Source organism: Choristoneura fumiferana, chromosome 23, assembly GCF_025370935.1.
Source record: "Choristoneura fumiferana chromosome 23, NRCan_CFum_1, whole genome shotgun sequence".
NCBI lineage: Eukaryota > Metazoa > Arthropoda > Insecta > Lepidoptera > Tortricidae > Choristoneura > Choristoneura fumiferana.
The window spans coordinates 2,226,775-2,245,672 of NC_133494.1; the positions used below are offsets into that span (position 1 = coordinate 2,226,775).

At 38.5% G+C, this 18,898-nt stretch overlaps 2 protein-coding genes across 2 annotated transcripts; one reads left to right on the forward strand and one right to left on the reverse strand.

Annotated features, from left to right (window-relative positions):
• Positions 1–227: 227 nt before the first annotated feature.
• On the reverse strand, positions 228–17,080 carry LOC141441182 (uncharacterized). The gene is made up of 4 exons (XM_074105858.1): positions 17,009–17,080; positions 7,295–7,456; positions 4,204–4,356; positions 228–398 (listed from the first exon to the last, which is right to left on the reverse strand). The coding sequence occupies exons 1-4, from the start codon at positions 17,078–17,080 to the stop codon at positions 228–230; spliced, it is 558 nt and encodes a 185-aa protein (XP_073961959.1).
• Positions 7,653–13,298, forward strand: LOC141440957 (uncharacterized). Its single transcript, XM_074105550.1, has one exon. The coding sequence runs from the start codon at positions 8,066–8,068 to the stop codon at positions 13,259–13,261; it is 5,196 nt and encodes a 1,731-aa protein (XP_073961651.1). The 5' UTR covers positions 7,653–8,065; the 3' UTR covers positions 13,262–13,298.
• Positions 17,081–18,898: the final 1,818 nt, after the last annotated feature.

Genomic DNA, 18,898 nt, shown 5'->3' on the forward strand with positions numbered 1-18,898 from the left:
AGATAAATGTTCAACATATTGCTATTTTACGGAAAAAAATAATTGAGTGCATCTTCTTTATGTTTTAGTATATTTGCAAACTCAACCTATGCCTAAAACTCTTGTTTACAACAGTTTTAGATATTCCAGACGTCCTATTAAGTCAAAATAAAATGTAAAGTTTTAAGAAAGGAATCCAAGAATATTTTTTTGTTATAATTCAATTATGCTACGTTTTTTTATTATTGCTATGTTTTTCCGGATCTGATCAGCTTCTCCTTGAGTTCCATGTCGATGTAGCCTCCGAAGACGTCATAACCGCGGTGCGTCAGGTTCGCGAAGATGCGTCCCTTCGTGAACGGGAACCCGGGCGGGATGGCCGCAGACGGGATGGTCATGTTGTACATGTGGTAATCGTCCTGCAAATTATTTCAGTCGCAATGCCCTGTAGTACATTGTACAGGGTTGGGCAGATTAAAGTGTCCTAGTTTTGTATCGGCATTTTACTTTCGCATTTATAATATTAGTATGGATGGATATATTAAATATAATGACCCGGATAACTCACGTCTTAAATCGAGTTTAGCTCGACATGTTTCGGGCTAATCCGTAGCCCTTTTCGTCTTCGGAGCAACGCGAACTCAGCGGCTGCTGCAACACGCGCACTGCGCGCCGCCGCTCTGCTCGCGCGACAACATGTCGAGCTAAACTCGATTTAAGACGTGAGTTATCCGGGTCGTTATATTTAATATGAGTGAGTCTTACGGTAGTTTCATGTTCAAAATTGCAAATCTTTACGGAGGGATATAGTGGAATGGTGAGGTGGTTCACGTAGATCGTCCCGCATATTCTCTTATAAATAGATAGAAATAAAAGAATAATCTCAGAATCAAATTTAAAACGATCATGTCCACATGTTTTAGAAAGTTACCCGTGGCCCTGAGAATTCCAAGTAAAGACAAAAGTTTAGTTTTAACAAAAAGTTTAAAAGGCAATTTAGACACAGAAATTCGACCTTTCCAAAAGGGCAAGCAATAAAATACAAATAGACATATTCAACTCTTAAGGAACAAGTGTAAACAAAGGCCTTATGCAATCTTTCGTGAATAGCAACAAATAATGACTTCCTTCTTGTCAAACGAGACGTGATAAATGACCGCAAGGCATAGTGACATAAAAAAATCAAACATCAGAGAATTTAAGGGTGGGGCTACGCCCAAAAGTATACTTAACAGCCAATCACAGAGACGACGAATGTCATCCGCAAATGGGATGAACAGATTACTCGCGGGAAAATTTTAAAATTTCAGAAAGCCGCCTACAGCACTGGAGGGGTGTGTTCCTAGACAAGAGAGTGGGGAAGGTCGCAGGAGGAGAGAAAGGGGATTCGGTCTAGAGAGCTCTCGAGGAACGGTGCTGGAGAGAAATTGTACAGTGATATCTAATTGTGTTGTTCTACTTGTTCTTGATTTCCTAAAAATCAATCGTGCCAGCTAGGGTTTTGTTTCAATCCTGAAAGTCTATAAAATAGCTAGGAGTGGTTAAGTCGAGGTAAACTGGAAGTTCGGTAAAGTACCAATTTTATAAATATATTTTGTTTAACAAACACAATCGGCCAAGACTCGATATTTTCCTTTCAAGTCATTACCAATTCGAAAGATGAGTTCAAAGGAGACATTATGCCTGCGTGATAACAAAGTCCAAAAGGACTTGTAAAGGAATGTAATATATATATATGTATTGTGCATTGATTTTAATTACGATATTTATCATATGTGTGAAGTTATGGATCGGACGATATCGCCGTAGAAATTACTGGCCGGGAGGCCATACAATTGAGGCCTATTTAAGAGCTATAAATGGTCAGGACAAATTAAAGTAAGGTAAATAAAGGGTACCTATGGCCTATTGTGTTTGAGTTTGTGGTAGGGATGTAAAATGCTAAACTATAAAAGTACGTACATAGATACTTAATTTTGTGAAGTGATTATGGAGCCTTGTGAAAGTCCTTGATTTGATCGTTAAAATTCCGAATTATTTTGGGATGTTTGTTAAAGCCTTAGACGTGTTAACGTAATATTTTATGACATACTTTGGAATAGATTCCTTAGTTGACTATTTAGATACCACAAACCTTGTCGTATTAACTAACGAACGATTTAGATTTGACTATGCCAATAAAGACAATGGTCCATACTATTTTGTTATATTGTAGAGTCTGATTTATCTTTTCTTTTCTGTGTATATTTTGTTCTTTGTCTAAGTTCTTTATGCATGTGTGTGTGTGTACCCTAGTATAGAGACAGCCAGAAGGGTTTTTCATTTGGACATTCGTTTTCCTTCTACTTTAGCTTGGCTTAGGAACTGAATGTCTGGCCTGCCATTGTGTCGTATAAGACCAATGAAGGTTTAATTATCGATCAGTTTCGTTTTGGTCTTTCATTTCTTCCCAAGTGTTTTGGGTTTATTAATGATTTTAATAAAAATATATAAATTACAATTTATTTTATTTGGTATTCGTATATAAATTCCTTTCCCTTTCGGAATGAATTAATAAATGGAGGTCATAACTTATTTCTAGTAAAGTGATTTCACAGAGTAACCTTTTGTTGAGACACCAAGGTAGTATTTACTTCGTGCCTAAGTAACATCCATTATTGAATTTTTCCCTAAACACACTCAATCATTATTCCCGTTATGTCGAGGAGAGTTCTAACATTTTCTATATACGTCAGTGAGATTGAATCACGCTAATACAAATAAATTCAAAGGGAATACAAGTGTGTTCACAACCTGGTCATTAGTGAGAGAATAGGCCTCTTCAAGGCAGACTTGAGTAAATGCTCGATACTATACCGATTGAGTGGTGGCTAACAAGAGTGCATGCCTAACGAGATATTATTTGATATTATTTGAGAGTCGAAAAGTTGAGTATATTAACGAAGTCAGGCAGTAGCCAATACCTATCATGAACGTGAATTTCGAGTCTACGACATGTACGAGAGGACACCCGATAAGTATAAAATTCTTTCTTTTAATGATGCACTAACTAGACATCTGAGAGTGGGACTAGTGTTTCAGTAGTATTATTCTTCCGATGTTTGGGCACTGGAAAGGTGGCGGAGAAAAAGAAGCCGGGAGACTTTTGATTATATAAATTTCAGTACATATCTCGATAACAGGCAGCGGCGGTTTCTGGGCACACGCATACACGCCATGTCTTATGCAGCTGACCTCCGACCTTGGTTTGGCCAAACCAAATATATCACATATTGAATAATAATTGAATAAAACCATGGTACTTGGGGGAGGCTTTATGCCTAAGAAAAGATCACACTTACGAGGATGTGCAATTATAAACGCTTCTCAGCGAAAGGAGGTCAGAACTGCCCCCCGATAACTTGACTTTCAAGGCCATATACTGGCGTAGGGTTCCCCCGTGTCAGAGTGAGACCGGTTGTTCTGGTGAGATGTACAAATGCCTCACATAAAGTTTCATGACCATCTATCACAAAAGCCGATCGCGTATCTTGAGTGCATATAAAATCATATAAAGGTAGTCTCACTACCTTGAACAGTATCTTCATTGATTTCAATATTCTCACTACCTTGTTTACTGATAAAAACCCGTTTAACGTAATCCGGCTGAATGATTGATATTCCTGATTCTTTATTTATCCAGAAAGTGTACTGCGTAAATCACTGTGCAACTAAATAAAAATTACTGCTTTTACTGAATGTACCCAAACTCCGGGGAATGATCCTGAAAATTTCTAGGACACTCTTATATTTATAAATTATAAAATAGACGATCACGTACGGCTCGTAACCATCACAATGGATATAAGTATCTTAATAATTTCTGCTTAAATGAACGACGTTGGGAATATGCGTTGCTGTACCGTAACAGCCCCTCTTCCTTTTGAATATTTTCTTCCAGTTTCCGTGGTGAGCCTAGTGGTTCACCTATAGCTCTCAAGCAGAGGATCGTGGTTTCAAGCCCGGCTCACATTTCTGAGTTTTTCGCAATTGATGTGCCGAAATTACATTCATAACTTACCATGAGCTTTACGTTGAAAGAAACATCGTGAGGAACCTGGTTAAGCCTGCGAAGCAATTCAATGGTTCTCCCTCCCACCGGGCCCGAGTGGGAATCACGGCCAAGCCGTCTGATTCTGAGAAGTCTGCGCAGCAGTGAGACGTATATGAGCTTGGTTGATATACCGGTGGAAAGGGGCAGGGCCGCCGGAACTTGCCCTGGTTCATGGAGGCGCCGAAGAACGGGTCCTTGTGGATCAGGTCGCACCACTTGAAGTGCATTTCAACGAAACCACGTCGATACTCGTTGCTGAGAAACTCGTAAAAATAAAAGTCGACCTGCAAAATTGTATAAAACAAGGGATCAGTAAATATAGATACACAGCCTTATTCATAAAAAATCCTTAATTGAGGTTTGATCGGTCTGTTACTTAGCAGACTGATTAAGCTTGCTAGACGGTTGTCAAGAAGTATGATTCATAAGCGCTTGCTAGCAGTCTGCTAGTTGTTGAGCTGCTGATAGACGGATTAGACGCGTTATGTTGGCCATCTTAACAAATCAAAGACAAAAAATGGCCTCATCGATAATTTAAAAAAAAAAATTGACAGCAGTGACAGCAAATTAGCAGGGAAAAAAAATAAAAAGAGAGATTATTGTTTTCCCGCCATTTCCGATCCGCATGTTTATGTTGTACCTAAGTGCAAAAAGCCGTAATTATGTTAATCATCCTAATTTTATTTTTTTCATATTTATTGTTAGTAATGTAGCAGTAATAAATACCTAATGAAGAGGATTTTTAAATACAAATTCCTGAAAATAAATTTTCCTGGTTTTTTTTTTAATCTTTGCGTAACCCTCCCTTCACTAAAAATATCTTCGGTATGGTTTTTGCTCTTGTCAAAGTCAGCTGTTCAAACTTGTGGCGGCCATTTTGTGACTTAGCAGGGAGATAAAGGAGGGTCTACGGTCCCGTAAGTTTAGCAGAGCCTTGATCGACTGATTAGCGCTAACAGACGTTTATGAATCATGTTTATTAGCATCGGGCCTTCAAGGAGCCTTCAAGGAGGCTCTAACTTTTTATGAATAAGGCTGACAGTCACAGCACCAATATCTGACACAACAAAGCGTGCATAAATATTAGGGATAGGCCGAATATTCGTTTTATATTCGGCATTCGGCATATTCGGCAGGTTTACCGAATATTCGTATTCGGCCGAATATTCGGCTAAATCACCGAATGTTCGGCAATATAGTACTCGAACTTTTTGACCCATGTATGAGTTGAGTTTTAAATGTGTTGTTTTTATTAGGTATAGTGAGGCTTTCTGTTTTTGTTGGTACAGTAGCTTTATTTCCAAAAACAGCAGTTAAAAAGATGGTTATTAGTTACAAATAAAATATAAGTAGGTAGTATGTAGCTGTTTTAAGATTAAACTACAGTGATCTTTGTAATAAAATAATAAGTTAAAATAATTAATCAGTTCTTTATTGTGAGAAGTTAAGGAAGTTGTTGTTTTAATCAAAAGTTGCATGATTGAGTTTCTACTTAGGAATCAATTATGCCGAATATTCGTATTCGGTGAAACCCATGTTTGGCCCATCTCTAATAAATATCTGTTATGACTCTATTTCTAGAGTCGGTAGGACGAGGCAGATATTTATGCACGCTCCGTTGTGGCAGATATTGGCATTGGCAGCGTATCTAATAAGATACATAATTAAAAGATCATGTTATTGTATTTTTTTTAACTTATTTTTGTTAGCTCTACAAGAATCTAACGAGGGTTGTATTGAGTACACTTGTCTCAACTTGCCAGGTTTAGGGTTAATGCATGTAAAATTTTAAAAAAACTATCGATTTGTCGGTAACATCGATAAAAAGCGGTGCTCTCTCCCTACAATCTGTCAATAGCCGCACGCAAAATTCGGCGCCCTGTTAGTCAGTCAGTGTCGTGCAACACGGCCCTACGCGGTACGCTGAATGAACGCAGCCGCTGCGCTTGAGACGGGCAGCGCCGTCTGGCGGCGACCAACCGACACCTTACAGCGCTTTACGCGCACAACATGGACGTAAAACACAAATACAGTCGAAAATACAAACTGAAACATAGATGAAAAATAGTTTATTCAGTATCTTACTTAGATGCACAGAAAAACCAGAAAAAGAGACCAGCGCTGGGAATCGAACCCAAGTCCTCAGTATTTCCTGCTACGTGCTATACCGCTACACTACCACTGGACAGGAGTACAGACACAAATTTCTCCTATGCACCACATATCTCAGCTTGTTTGTTTCTTATTTAGTCACTTAAGCAGCGACACTAGCGACATCTAGCCGGATAAGAGGTGTCGCTATTAAGCAATCAAATTATCCGGGTCCGGAGGTATATTGTCCGGGTAAGCGGTAAGTTCCAATGGAGTGCTGAAAGTTTCTCGTTGAGGGCTGAAGCATAGATGACGCTAGTGTCAGTTTTTAAAAGTTCAGTTTTTTTAATTTACAAACGTTTTTTATTATTTTTAATATTTTCTGTTTTACTTTTTTTGGTGGCAATAAAGATTTTTTTGAATTTTAATAAGCAAACACACGTTTGCTTGCGATTGGCTCATTTAGTAATTTAACCAATCACGAGCAAACGTCAAATGGACGTCACGATACTAACGCCATCTAGCGATATTTCTCCTCTGTTTCTTAATTCAAATAGCACATAGTCGCGCGGCAATGAGGGCTATCACGTATGAATTCGCCACTAGAGGCGCTAGTGTAGCGTGAGGTATCCGAAATGTCAAATCTCATAGTTTTTGGGTGAGCTACGCGGGTTTATTTATAATTAGAATAATTTTGTGAATATTTTGCAATATCTGAAATTAATTATGGCAAAAATGCGTTCCGGGGCAATGAATGTCTGTGTTTTGAGACAGTTTTGAACAAAACGGGGACTATGCAACACTGTGGCATGCTCGATATTTTTATGGTACGGTTTTAAGGTGTATTAAATATGATTTTAGTCTAAACTTTGTTTTCACGCCCGTAATAACAGACTTTGAAAGCCATACTTAAAAACCTCACGCAACAGTGCGCTATCTAGTGAGACAAAAAACGATAGCCCTCATTACCAAACATGCGCTTGCCGCTGCGCTCACCGCGTAAGACAATGTTTAGTAATTAGATTGTCTGATGTAAATTGGTGTGCGTCAAACGCTTTGCGTTTAACGCAGCGTTTATCGCATAAAACAATCAAGCGCTTAAGATGGCCAGTAATCTACGATTTACACTACCTTGAATGTGTTATCGTAGGGGACGAGAGAGCGATAGTGGATGTCCACATAGTACATGGGGCTGCGCCGACCATGACGTTTCGATGTGAAGTTGGCGCAACACGCGTATGAACTGTTTATATGCGTTATTACCGCGTGTTCCGTTAATATGTAACGAATGATCTGGAATCAAACAACTACGTGATTACGACGGAACTCGTACAATCTACGTTAAATAAGTTTTACAAAATTAATCCTGTGGAAGGGGCTGCCATCATAATAATCGTCATCACGTTGGACATCAAGAATAGGAATACAGTTTTAATTTATCTAAAACATTAGAGATTTTAAACTTGAACACCGTGTTAAAGCCGTTTTACTTAAGTTTATTAATGTGTTTACTTACGCACATATGCATGTTATATCCATTACGTATTGATTGAAACACAAGTCAGTCTGCAATAAATCGTAGTCCAAGCAACACATTTTATTTAACTAAAACCACTGCAAAGATCAAAATCAACCCTATTACAATCAACATATGGTCCATATCGAAACGGATAACATCGAAGAAGCTCCGAGCTCGCCGAGGTTCGAGAACAAAAGGCAGCCGCATTCCAATCTCCCGGCGAACTGTTTTTTTATAGTGAACATTTTGCGATCTATGCAGTGCAACTCGTCAACAAGTTATTATGTTATTATTGTGTGAAGAATTATAATACAACAATTCAACTTTAACGTGTGAACATTGACATTTAAATAAGGTGTTGTTTTGAACTGGAGTGCCACAAAATGGTTTTAACTGTGGAACAGTTGGTGAACGTGCTACAAGATACCGCAACTTTGCTACAAAAAACGCAAAATAATTTACGAAAATGCCCAAAAGTAAGATTAACTAAAGGTTATGTTGAGTCCCGTTTAAAATGCATAGAAAATTATTGGACAACATTTCTTAATGCTCATCAAGATCTTCTTAAGTGTGTACCGAAGGAACAACGTATGGATATACCTTATTTAGTGAATGAAGAATACTATATATATGAAGACTTATACTTGTGCATGACCGGAGATTTAAAGGACATGTTAATGGGTGGACACTGTACACAACCAACAACAGTTGAAGACCAAGTGAAATTACCGCGCATCCAACCACCGGTATTCAGTGGCAACTATGAAGACTGGCCTACGTTTCAAGACTTATTCGAGTCACTCATTCACAACAATAAAACATTAACCGATGTTATGAAGCTACATTTTTTAAAAAATAGTGTCAGTGGTGAAGCATATTCATTATTAAAAAACATACAAGTAACGAACAAAAATTATGAAGAAGCGTGGAAGACTTTGAAAAATCGTTACGGAAATAAAAGAATGATTGTCAACGCTGTTCTGAAAAGATTATTTTCACAAAAAAGGAACTACGCACAATGTGCTAGTCAAATTAAGTCACTATTAGACACAACTACAGAGTGTTTGAACAGTCTTACCAATCTTGCAGTGCCCGTCGACTCCTGGGATCCGATTATAGTGCACTTAATTGTTATGAAACTTGATGCTGATACTCACAAGGACTGGGAAGAATATTCTTTCAAGAGCTCAACTGACAACCTCCCAAAGTGGTCAGAGTTAAAAGGTTTTCTTGAAACAAAATTTCGTACCTTGGAATTTATAAATAGCACAACTCCAGCCGCCACGTCAAGTGCAAGACAACCTACCCAGAAAAGTAACTATATAAATTCAAACTCAGCCGCTGCTTCACGTGTTCAAAAAAGCTTTCACACGACAGAACAACCACCTCCAAATAAGACATGTATCAAGTGTAACGAAAGTCACACGCTGAGCCACTGCAAGAGTTTTGCAAGTATGGATGTAACTGAAAGAGTTGACTACGTGAAAAATAACAACTTATGCTACAATTGTCTACTGAGTGGGCACACTGTATTTAAGTGCCGCTTACCAACATCTTGCCAAGTATGTCATAAGCGTCATCACTCCTTGTTACACCACACGAAGAATGAGAACCCGAAGACACATTTAAGCCAATTGGAGGAAAGCGACGATGAAGAAGAGCAACATGAAATTGATAATATTGCTATTGCGACTCACTTCACGACCAAAAAATCAACTGTTTTACTGGCCACAGCGCTTGTTCCTGTAAGAGACGAGATGGGGCAAGTGATCACACTGCGGGCTTTAATCGACCAAGGTTCGCAGGCGAGTTTCATTACGGAAAGGGCCGTACAGTTAATGCAACTAAAGAAAAAACCTACAAGAGGCTCAGTCACGGGAGTAGGATCAACGAGAACCACTATCAACAGCGTGGTACAATGTGAGCTTCTATCAAGATGTGAGACTGATTTCAGCTTGCAAATAGAGGCATATGTGTTAGCCACGCGGTTGACCACTGAACTCCCATCGAGAACTATTACAACCAGACCCAACGCTTGGCAGCACCTCACTGGCCTCGATCTGGCAGACCCGAGCTACTATCAACCAGGTCGAGTAGACATGCTTCTAGGCGTCGACATTTATGCACACATTCTGAAGAATAACATAATCAAAGGTCCTCCAGGCTCTCCCTGTGCACAAAATACAAGCCTTGGATGGATTCTGTTCGGAGACATCATTGACAATTCTTCAGAAAACAATATTGTTGTTATGCATCACAACCTCGACTTGGATCTTCTGGTAAAGAACATGTGGGAACTGGAATCTGCAGAGAAGCCAGAACTTACAGCTGAAGAGAAGCTTTGCGAAAACATTTATGCAAACACGACGACCAGAACAAAGGAAGGACGATACATAGTTAAATTACCAACGAAGACAGATAACCTTAAATCAACCAAAGGAGAAACTAAAGACATAGCACTGAGGAGATTCAAGCAATTAGAACGAAAATTTGAAAAAGACAAAGAATTTAAGACAGAATACACCAAGGTTATAGAAGAATATTCCACCCTGGGGCACATGGAAGAAGTTCCCGAGAGTGAGAAAGGCAATCCATCGGTATATCTACCACATCATGCCGTGATTAGAAACGACAAAGATACGACTAAGGTGAGAGCAGTCTTTGATGCTTCGTCAAAGGGCATAAACAATGTTTCATTAAATAATGAGTTACTGGTGGGTCCACAGCTTCAAGATGACATGAGGAACATAATCATGAGATGGCGCATGAAGAAAATCTGCTTCGTAGCAGATATACAGAAAATGTATCGCCAAATCTTGGTTACCAAACAAGACTCAGATTTACAGCGCTTACTTTGGCGTAACAATACAAAAGACCCTATTCAAGAGTATCGCCTACTTCGTGTTACATTTGGCACAGCATCGGCACCATATTTAGCTGTAAAAACTCTGCAACGAGTTTCTGATGATGAAGGCAGACATCATCCTGAAGCTACCAAGACAATCAAGGAAGACTTCTACATGGACGACCTCATGTCGGGCCAAGATAGTCTCGAAGAAGCAGTAGACGTTGCGAAAACCATTGCTGACATTCTTAAAAAGGGAGGGTTTGACCTACAAAAATGGTCTTCTAATAGCACCGACTTTTTGAAACAATTTTCAAGTGATGAAAGAAACAGTAATGTGAACATGGCCATTGAACTAGACGGAACTGTCCGTGCACTGGGTATATCTTGGAACATGGGCGAAGACGACTTCCAGTATCGAATCCAGCTGCCCCAGGCACCAGAATCCATTACAAAACGGATTATACTGGCTGAAACGCTGAAATTGTTTGACCCTTTGGGATGGTTGGCTCCAAGTATAATTCAAGCCAAAATGCTGATCCAGAAACTTTGGTTACACCGATCCAGCTGGGATGAAGAGGTAGATCCTGAAATCAAAGAAAAATGGTTAGACATACGAAATAATCTTACACACTTAAATAATATAAGTATACCTAGATGGGTACATACTAATAAACTGAGATTGAATAAAACAACAGTACATGGATTTTGTGACGCCTCTACAAATGCTTACGCAGCCGTGGCATACTTAAGAGTTGAAACGGAAGAAAGAGAAATTAAAACGAGTATCATAGCGGCTAAAGCTCGTGTGGCTCCTGTCAAACCTTTGTCATTACCACGTTTAGAGCTGTGTGGAGCTGCACTGCTGGCAAAATTGCTGAAACAGATCAGAAACGCAATGAGAATTCCAGAAAGGCAAGTCTTCGCATGGACTGACTCTACAATTGTTCTGTCATGGTTAAAGGGAGACCCAAATCGTTGGCAAACTTTCGTGAGAAATCGTGTAGTGGCCATTTTGGATGATACTGGTGACAAGTGGTATCATGTAAGATCGCAATCTAATCCAGCTGACGTTGCTTCGCGAGGCACGCCATTATCAGAGCTTATATCGCATGAATTATGGTGGAGTGGCCCAGAATGGCTAAGAACACAAGAAATTCCATTTCACAAACCAGATGTCACAACAGAGCTTGAAATGAAACGCACCATACAATCCAACCTAAAGGTAACACAAGAGGATGACAACTTCTCAATTACCAATCATTTTGAGGACTTTGACGATCTAACTCAACTTTTAAAGTCAATTTCTCACTGTAAACGATTCTTAAAATACAAGAACATTACCACAAGGACGATACTTACAACAGAAGAGCTAGACATTTCACTGAAGATTTGCATAAGGTTAATTCAAGGACAGATATTTAACGAAGAGATTCACAGACTACAGACAAACAAACAAGTAAGACACGATAGCAAATTGAAGTCATTAAATCCCTACCTTGATGATGAAAAAATACTCAGGGTGGGCGGTCGTCTTAAACATACTACTTTAAGTGAAGACAGTAAAAATCCCATAATTCTCGACAATAAAAATCGACTTACCTTCTTACTTGTAGCTGACGCACATCAGAAGACACTTCATGGAGGACAGCAGTTGATGATGTGTTATCTGAGGACTAAATACTGGATCCTAAATATGAAGCGAAGCGTCAGATTATATATCCGCAAATGTTTGATATGTGCACGACAAAACGCTACTGTGAAAAAGCAATTAATGGGAGATCTGCCTAAGCAGCGAGTTACGCCAGCACGCCCATTTCTGAATAGTGGGGTGGACTTTGCAGGGCCATACCAGACACTAATGTCAAGGGGCAGAGGCATAAGAACGACAAAATCATACATAGCTATTTTCATATGTATGGTCACAAAAGCCATACATTTAGAATTGGTTGGAGACTTGACCTCTGAAGCTTTCATTGGAGCTTTTAGGCGATTTGTTTCTCGTCGAGGAAGGTGTGCCAATCTATGGAGTGACCAAGGAAGAAACTTCATTGGAGCGAGTAAGGCCTTAGCAGAAGCATTTAACGAAGCTAAATTAGACTTTGACGTAGAAATAGCAGACAAGTTATCACAAGATGGCACTCAGTGGCATTATGTCCCAGTTTACAGCCCAAATTTTGGCGGATTGTGGGAAAGTGGAGTTAAGTCGATGAAATTTCATTTAAAACGAGTCTTAAATTCATATCTGACATTCGAAGAAATGACCACTTTACTTTGCCAAGTAGAGGCCTGCCTAAATTCACGGCCATATAACCCCATAGATGAAGACGAAAATATTGACTCTTTAACCCCAGGACATTTTCTGATAGGCGAAGCGCCGATAACCATACCATCACCTACCTTTTCAACTGCTAAAATCAGTAATTTGTCACGTTGGCAACACCTGCAAAAATTGTTAAACGACTTTTGGCACAAATGGCAACAAGAATACCTATGTAGACTTCAGCAGAGAAGGAAATGGACAAAACAAGAGTCTGAATTTGACATTGGCCAAATAGTCCTGATTAAAAATGAAAACTTACCACCAGGAAAATGGTTGATGGGTCGTATAATGGAAAAACATCCTGGCTCGGACGGCTTAACCAGAGTGTACAGCGTGAAGAGCGGAGAGCAGGTTGTGAAACGTTCCGTTAGCAAGCTTTGTTATTTTCCTATTGACGACAAGGCAGAATAATTCGAATGATAACCTTGCTTTAAATTAAGTATTACTCAATATAAAGTAATTTTCTTGTATCTGCGGCTATCATGATGTTGTTAAAAACCGATATTAATTTAAAGTTCATTTCATTAATACAAATTTAATTAATTAATAATTATATAAATTATAATTAATAATCTAATTATATAAATTATCTATTTCTTTCCAAATTTGATATGTATACAAACTTGGTTAAGAATAATTTCCAATAGTACGAGTACCTTACTATAATGATAAAATTATTGCATGATATTTTGATTATATAAAATATTTCAGTAAAAGGATAATTAATATCCTTTTGGTGGGCGGTATGTTAAAGCCGTTTTACTTAAGTTTATTAATGTGTTTACTTACGCACATATGCATGTTATATCCATTACGTATTGATTGAAACACAAGTCAGTCTGCAATAAATCGTAGTCCAAGCAACACATTTTATTTAACTAAAACCACTGCAGAGATCAAAATCAACCCTATTACAATCAACACACCGGTTAATTCGAAATATAACGATTTACTTCCAGCATTAATTATATTGGTCGATGTTCAGTGGACCGCATCAAAGGCGTCTAGATTTTGAATAATAAACTGGGGTGAAATTTTTACTTTAGCTTTAAATGCTATAACTTTAAACCTTTTTTTGCTGACTGTACTTTTTGTTGACTGTACTTACATTGTCACACAAACTACATTTGCATACCAAATTTCAAGTCGATAACATTAACCGTTGAAGAGATCCGTCCTGCGGAGACGATCCTGGCCGGAATACCAGGATGTCACTGCCAGATTATTGTATTGTCACGCAATTTACATACGTATGCCAAATTTCAAGACAATCCGACTACTTACTAGAAGTGGGTCAAAGGCTATACCCATATAAGGGAACAAAATATGCCCCTGACGTTATTAGCCAATGAATATATCCTATGTATTGGTAATAATGCTAGTTATTAATCTGCCAAGTTTTATCTCATAACATAATTATTGTCAGTTTCCTTGGAATGTCAATGTCATTTAAAAGTTTTTTTTTACTTTTCTAAATATCTTGAAAACTACTGGTCAGTTTTTTTTGTGATTAACGTATGTTGTTAATGGCATGAAGAGTGCCCATAGTGAGTTTTCGGTTACAAAATACGTCTCGATCGCGTTCGCGTTAAAATCTCAATTTGTATGGAAACACGAACTGCGCCTCTAGCGGAACGTTTGCGATGTTTGTGTTTTCCATACAGATCGAGACGTATTTTGTAACCGAAAACTTACACTAAGGGCAGAGGAATAAATTCGCAAAACACAAGACGTCTCTAGGTCAACATTAACTTGGTAATTTTTGATGTCAAATATTTCAAACTTTTTTTTTGACACTTGTGAGTCAGCGACACCCACCACTTTTTTACACTGATGTGACATCTCTTTCCGTACAAATATATATTGGTCTGAAATCAATCGGCTTGGAGCAACATGGTGTTTTTTTTTTAATTTGAGTATACCGACCTAGTACATCACCAAGGTATACACGTACTGCGAGTATATTGATATTTTATATAAATCTTCATTATTCTACAGATTATTTAAGCGTGCCTATAGTCCGTTATGGAGTACATTCTAGGGATTGATAATTAGGCACTTAAAGTTTATTAAAGTGGTTCCAGTGGTTATACATATAGATAAATACATACTTATACCGGGTGTGGCCTGTAACAGGAGCAAAAATTAAAACAGTTCGTACTCGTCAGACGGGACGATATTGGTTCAGCGACTTTTATAGTACATTGTGTCTTAAGGGCGGTAAATAAGGAATTTCGAACGAGAGTCTATTAGAAGCCGGAAGTCGAAGACTGAGTGCTTTAATGAGTCGATGTTCGTAATTCTAGTACCGCCCGTGCGACATACAATGTTTTCATCACATTTGCGAGTAAAAATTTTATTTCTAAAAGAAAACATATATTGTTCCAAATATTGGCGATACCTTAGGCAGCGCTCTTGTCAGTGCCGCCCTCCCCCTTCCCCTCCCGCAGCATGCGCCGCAACGTGCGTGTCCATGTGGTCCTGCAGCAGCGCGCGCAGCTCCATCAGTACGGGCATTGACTCACATTTACCGACCTTGGGCTTCATGACAAGAAAATTTGTACGCGCAATGACTCATTTACCGACCACGGGTTTCATGACAAGCACATTAAGGTCGAGGGTTTTATTTGGGGGGTTGCAACCAAGGTAGCCTGCATGTTATGACACTGTTTACGAGCAAGTGTGATGAAAAAAATAATGGAATTTTTAGATTTTTCATACAAATTAAATACGCCAATTACGCCATCCTAGAGTGCAATTGACGTTGCCTGTCACCCTATCAACATTAAACCTTTTGCTTTATATTGCTTCTTCAAATAACTAAACTATGTAACTACAACTATGATAAAATTAAATAACTACTTATTTTTAAAAGTCGCTGAACTAATGTCGTTCATTTTGACTAGTACGATCTGTTGTAATTATTGCTCCTATTACAGGCCACACCCCGTACCTATACATATTAAACACCCAATACCTGAGAACAATCATTCGTACCTATTATTCACACAAAGTATCTGCTCCGGCCGGGGATCGAACCCCGAAAATAATAATTGCCTCTGCTCACACTCCACAGTACGACCTGAGGCTTCATTGTCTAACACACTAAAAAAACTATCGTTTTCTCCATTCTTTCTATCACACGGTGTAGGATAAGGGTAGAAAGAGATGGTGCATCCGATCGCAAGCGCCAGAACGTTAGACAGCTACTGGAGATTAAAATAATTCCAATCTACTCGTACATACATCATCATCATCTCAACCTATATACGTCCCACTGCTGGGCACAGGCCTCCTCTCAGAATGAGAGGGCTTGGGCCGTAGTTCCCACGTGGGCCCAGTGCGGATTGGAAACTTCACACAAACCATCTAATTGCTTCGCAGGTGTGTGCGCGATGTTTTCCTTAACCGTAAAGCAAGTGGTAAATTTCAAATGTAATTTCGCACATGAATTTCGAAAAACTCAGAAGTGCGAGCCGGGGTTTGAACCCACGATCCTCTGCTTGAGAGGCCATAAGTCAAACCACTAGGCCACCACAGCTGCCAGAGGCGTCTTTACCTATAGGGCACAAAATAAATGTGTGCTCTTATTTCTCTGGCCGTTTTCAGAGCTGTGACGTTGAATCTAGTACGTATTGATGATCGAAGCATGACTGAGAAAAATTTGGTTATCAGATATTTGATAATGAATAATAAAGTTCACAGAAGTTGAAGGTCATTATGCCATTTTATGCTAAACTATCACTGTAAGGCTTATCTATAACATTAAAGTGGTTTTTTTTTTGGTGATATTTTTTATAAAATTCGCGAATTCGCGAAATTAATTCGTAGGTGTCAATGCACTCAAGGAAGATTTTTTCAAAATGGCCGCGTCGCTTGACAGTGAATTTTAAATATGGCGCTGCCATTCCAAAGGATAAAAGTTGTTTATAACATACTCATTCTCACTTTTTATTGAACGCCCCTCCATCCATTGGGGAAAATTGACAGTTTGTGGTAACTTGATGTGCTGTTACTTGTACTTTGTACCCATTCCATTTTGACCGCGAGCTTACTAGGGGGCGCTAGGGTATTGGTTGCACACGGGCGCTACATGGGCTAGAGACGCCTCTGACAGCTGCCATACATTTTTTATCAACAATTTATTATCAACTTTACCTTTCCACCACATAAAACTAGTACTAAAGTTAAATAACAAACCACAAATAAACTTTTGTTGTCTAGGCACATTTTGCTTTCAAGTCAAGTTCGATCTTTTAGGTACAAATTTTATATACAACCATCACAAAGGGCAGATGAAAGATAAACATAATTATTTTAACGTCATTATAATTTAAATTATCCGAGTGGAATGGCTTTATGCAACGCAAGCAGCTTCCTTAATAACCGTAAAAGTAACAAAATTTGGAGTTGAAATAAAAAATACAAAAATACTCCAAAAACCAATCTTAGTACCTCAATAACATTAGGTAAATATACAAAAGTTTTTTGTTTCAATAATCAAAACTATTGCCAATTGGTTTATTTTATTTTATTTTATACTAAACCAACGTGACGTTTTAATGAAAAGATTAAATATTAAAACAGGGGTTCCCAAATTAGGCGTCGTGACGCCCCGGGGCGTCGCGGCACTGTCTCAGGGTTGCGTTGTATGTAGGACTAGAGACGTTGCAGATCTATACTTAGTTTGGATAAGTATTTAACAACTTGTGTACACAAACTTTAGCTGCCAGATTCGGTACATTCAAGGATTTTCAACATTTCACTTATCTATCATTGTAATACAAACTAGACTAATGTATTTCAATACAAAATTGTAAATCTTTAGATATGTAGTATGGATGACTTTCAATATTTAAGACACCAATTGACGTTGTTTTGTTTACATTTCGTTCGTTCGTTTCGTTTTTGCAGGTGTAGGACCTTGTGCAAGGTCCGCCCGGATTGCTACCACCATCTTGCTGGCTAATCCTGCCGTGAAGCAGCAGTGCTTGCACTGTTGTTTTTCGGCGTGGAGAGTAAGGCAGCCTGTGAAATTACTGGCACTTGAGGATATATCTTTGTTGCAGATGTTTATGGGCGGTGGTGATCTCTTACCATCAGAAGACTCACTTGCTCGTTTGCCATCCAGTCGAATAAAAAAATAATAATAATAAAATAAAATACCTATCCAAACCAACTATAGACCTACACGGGAGTATTTTCCTCTAAAAGGGCCTCACAAACAAAAATAACGTAGAAATAACGTTGGATGTAGGAGACTTAAGGTCTGCTGGGCTACTACGAAACTCGAAAATCGAAGTTCGTATCGTACCGTCCCGTTGACCTTATGTTATTTAATACGAGAGTGAGAGGGGCGGTACGGCACGAACTACGATTTTCGAGTTTCGTAGTAGCCCTGCTGGTGTCGGAGGAGTAGCTCAGCTCAGATTATATTTCTATAAAAAATACGATGTCTGAATCAGTCCATTCGATTCACGGAGGTAATGACACCCTATAAATTAGTCCCTTCCCTTTTTCGAAGGAAGGTGAAATTGGTGTTCCCTTCTTTCGCACAGAAATTTCATAGAATTTCGTTTCGCAGAAAATGTTTCATATATATAATATTTGTCCTCGTAATAATATTCGAAGTAAAAACTTCGAATATTATTGTTTTACGACTACTTACTTGAATGAAACATTTAATAGAAAAACTATTCAATTAATTTTATTATCTTATTTTATTGTTTATCTATCAAATTGTAGAAATATTTTTTAACAATTGTTATTTGTGCAAACAAGAGAGCAAAGTTGTTTTTTGGTGCGAGTGTTGAATTCGAATCCCGAGTAAGCGCCTTCGCCTTATTCTATATTCTATATTCGTATTCAATAAAACTAATTTTAAAGTGTTTACCTCGGTCTAACATCAGTAGGTACGTAATTATTAAACAATATTACAAAGTTATTTAAGTTCCTTTGTTGTTAGAATTACAGTAGGTAATGGCCAGCGGAAATTGCACGTAAGCGTCACATAATTCATATTCAAAACATAAAGGAACCAATTACCTT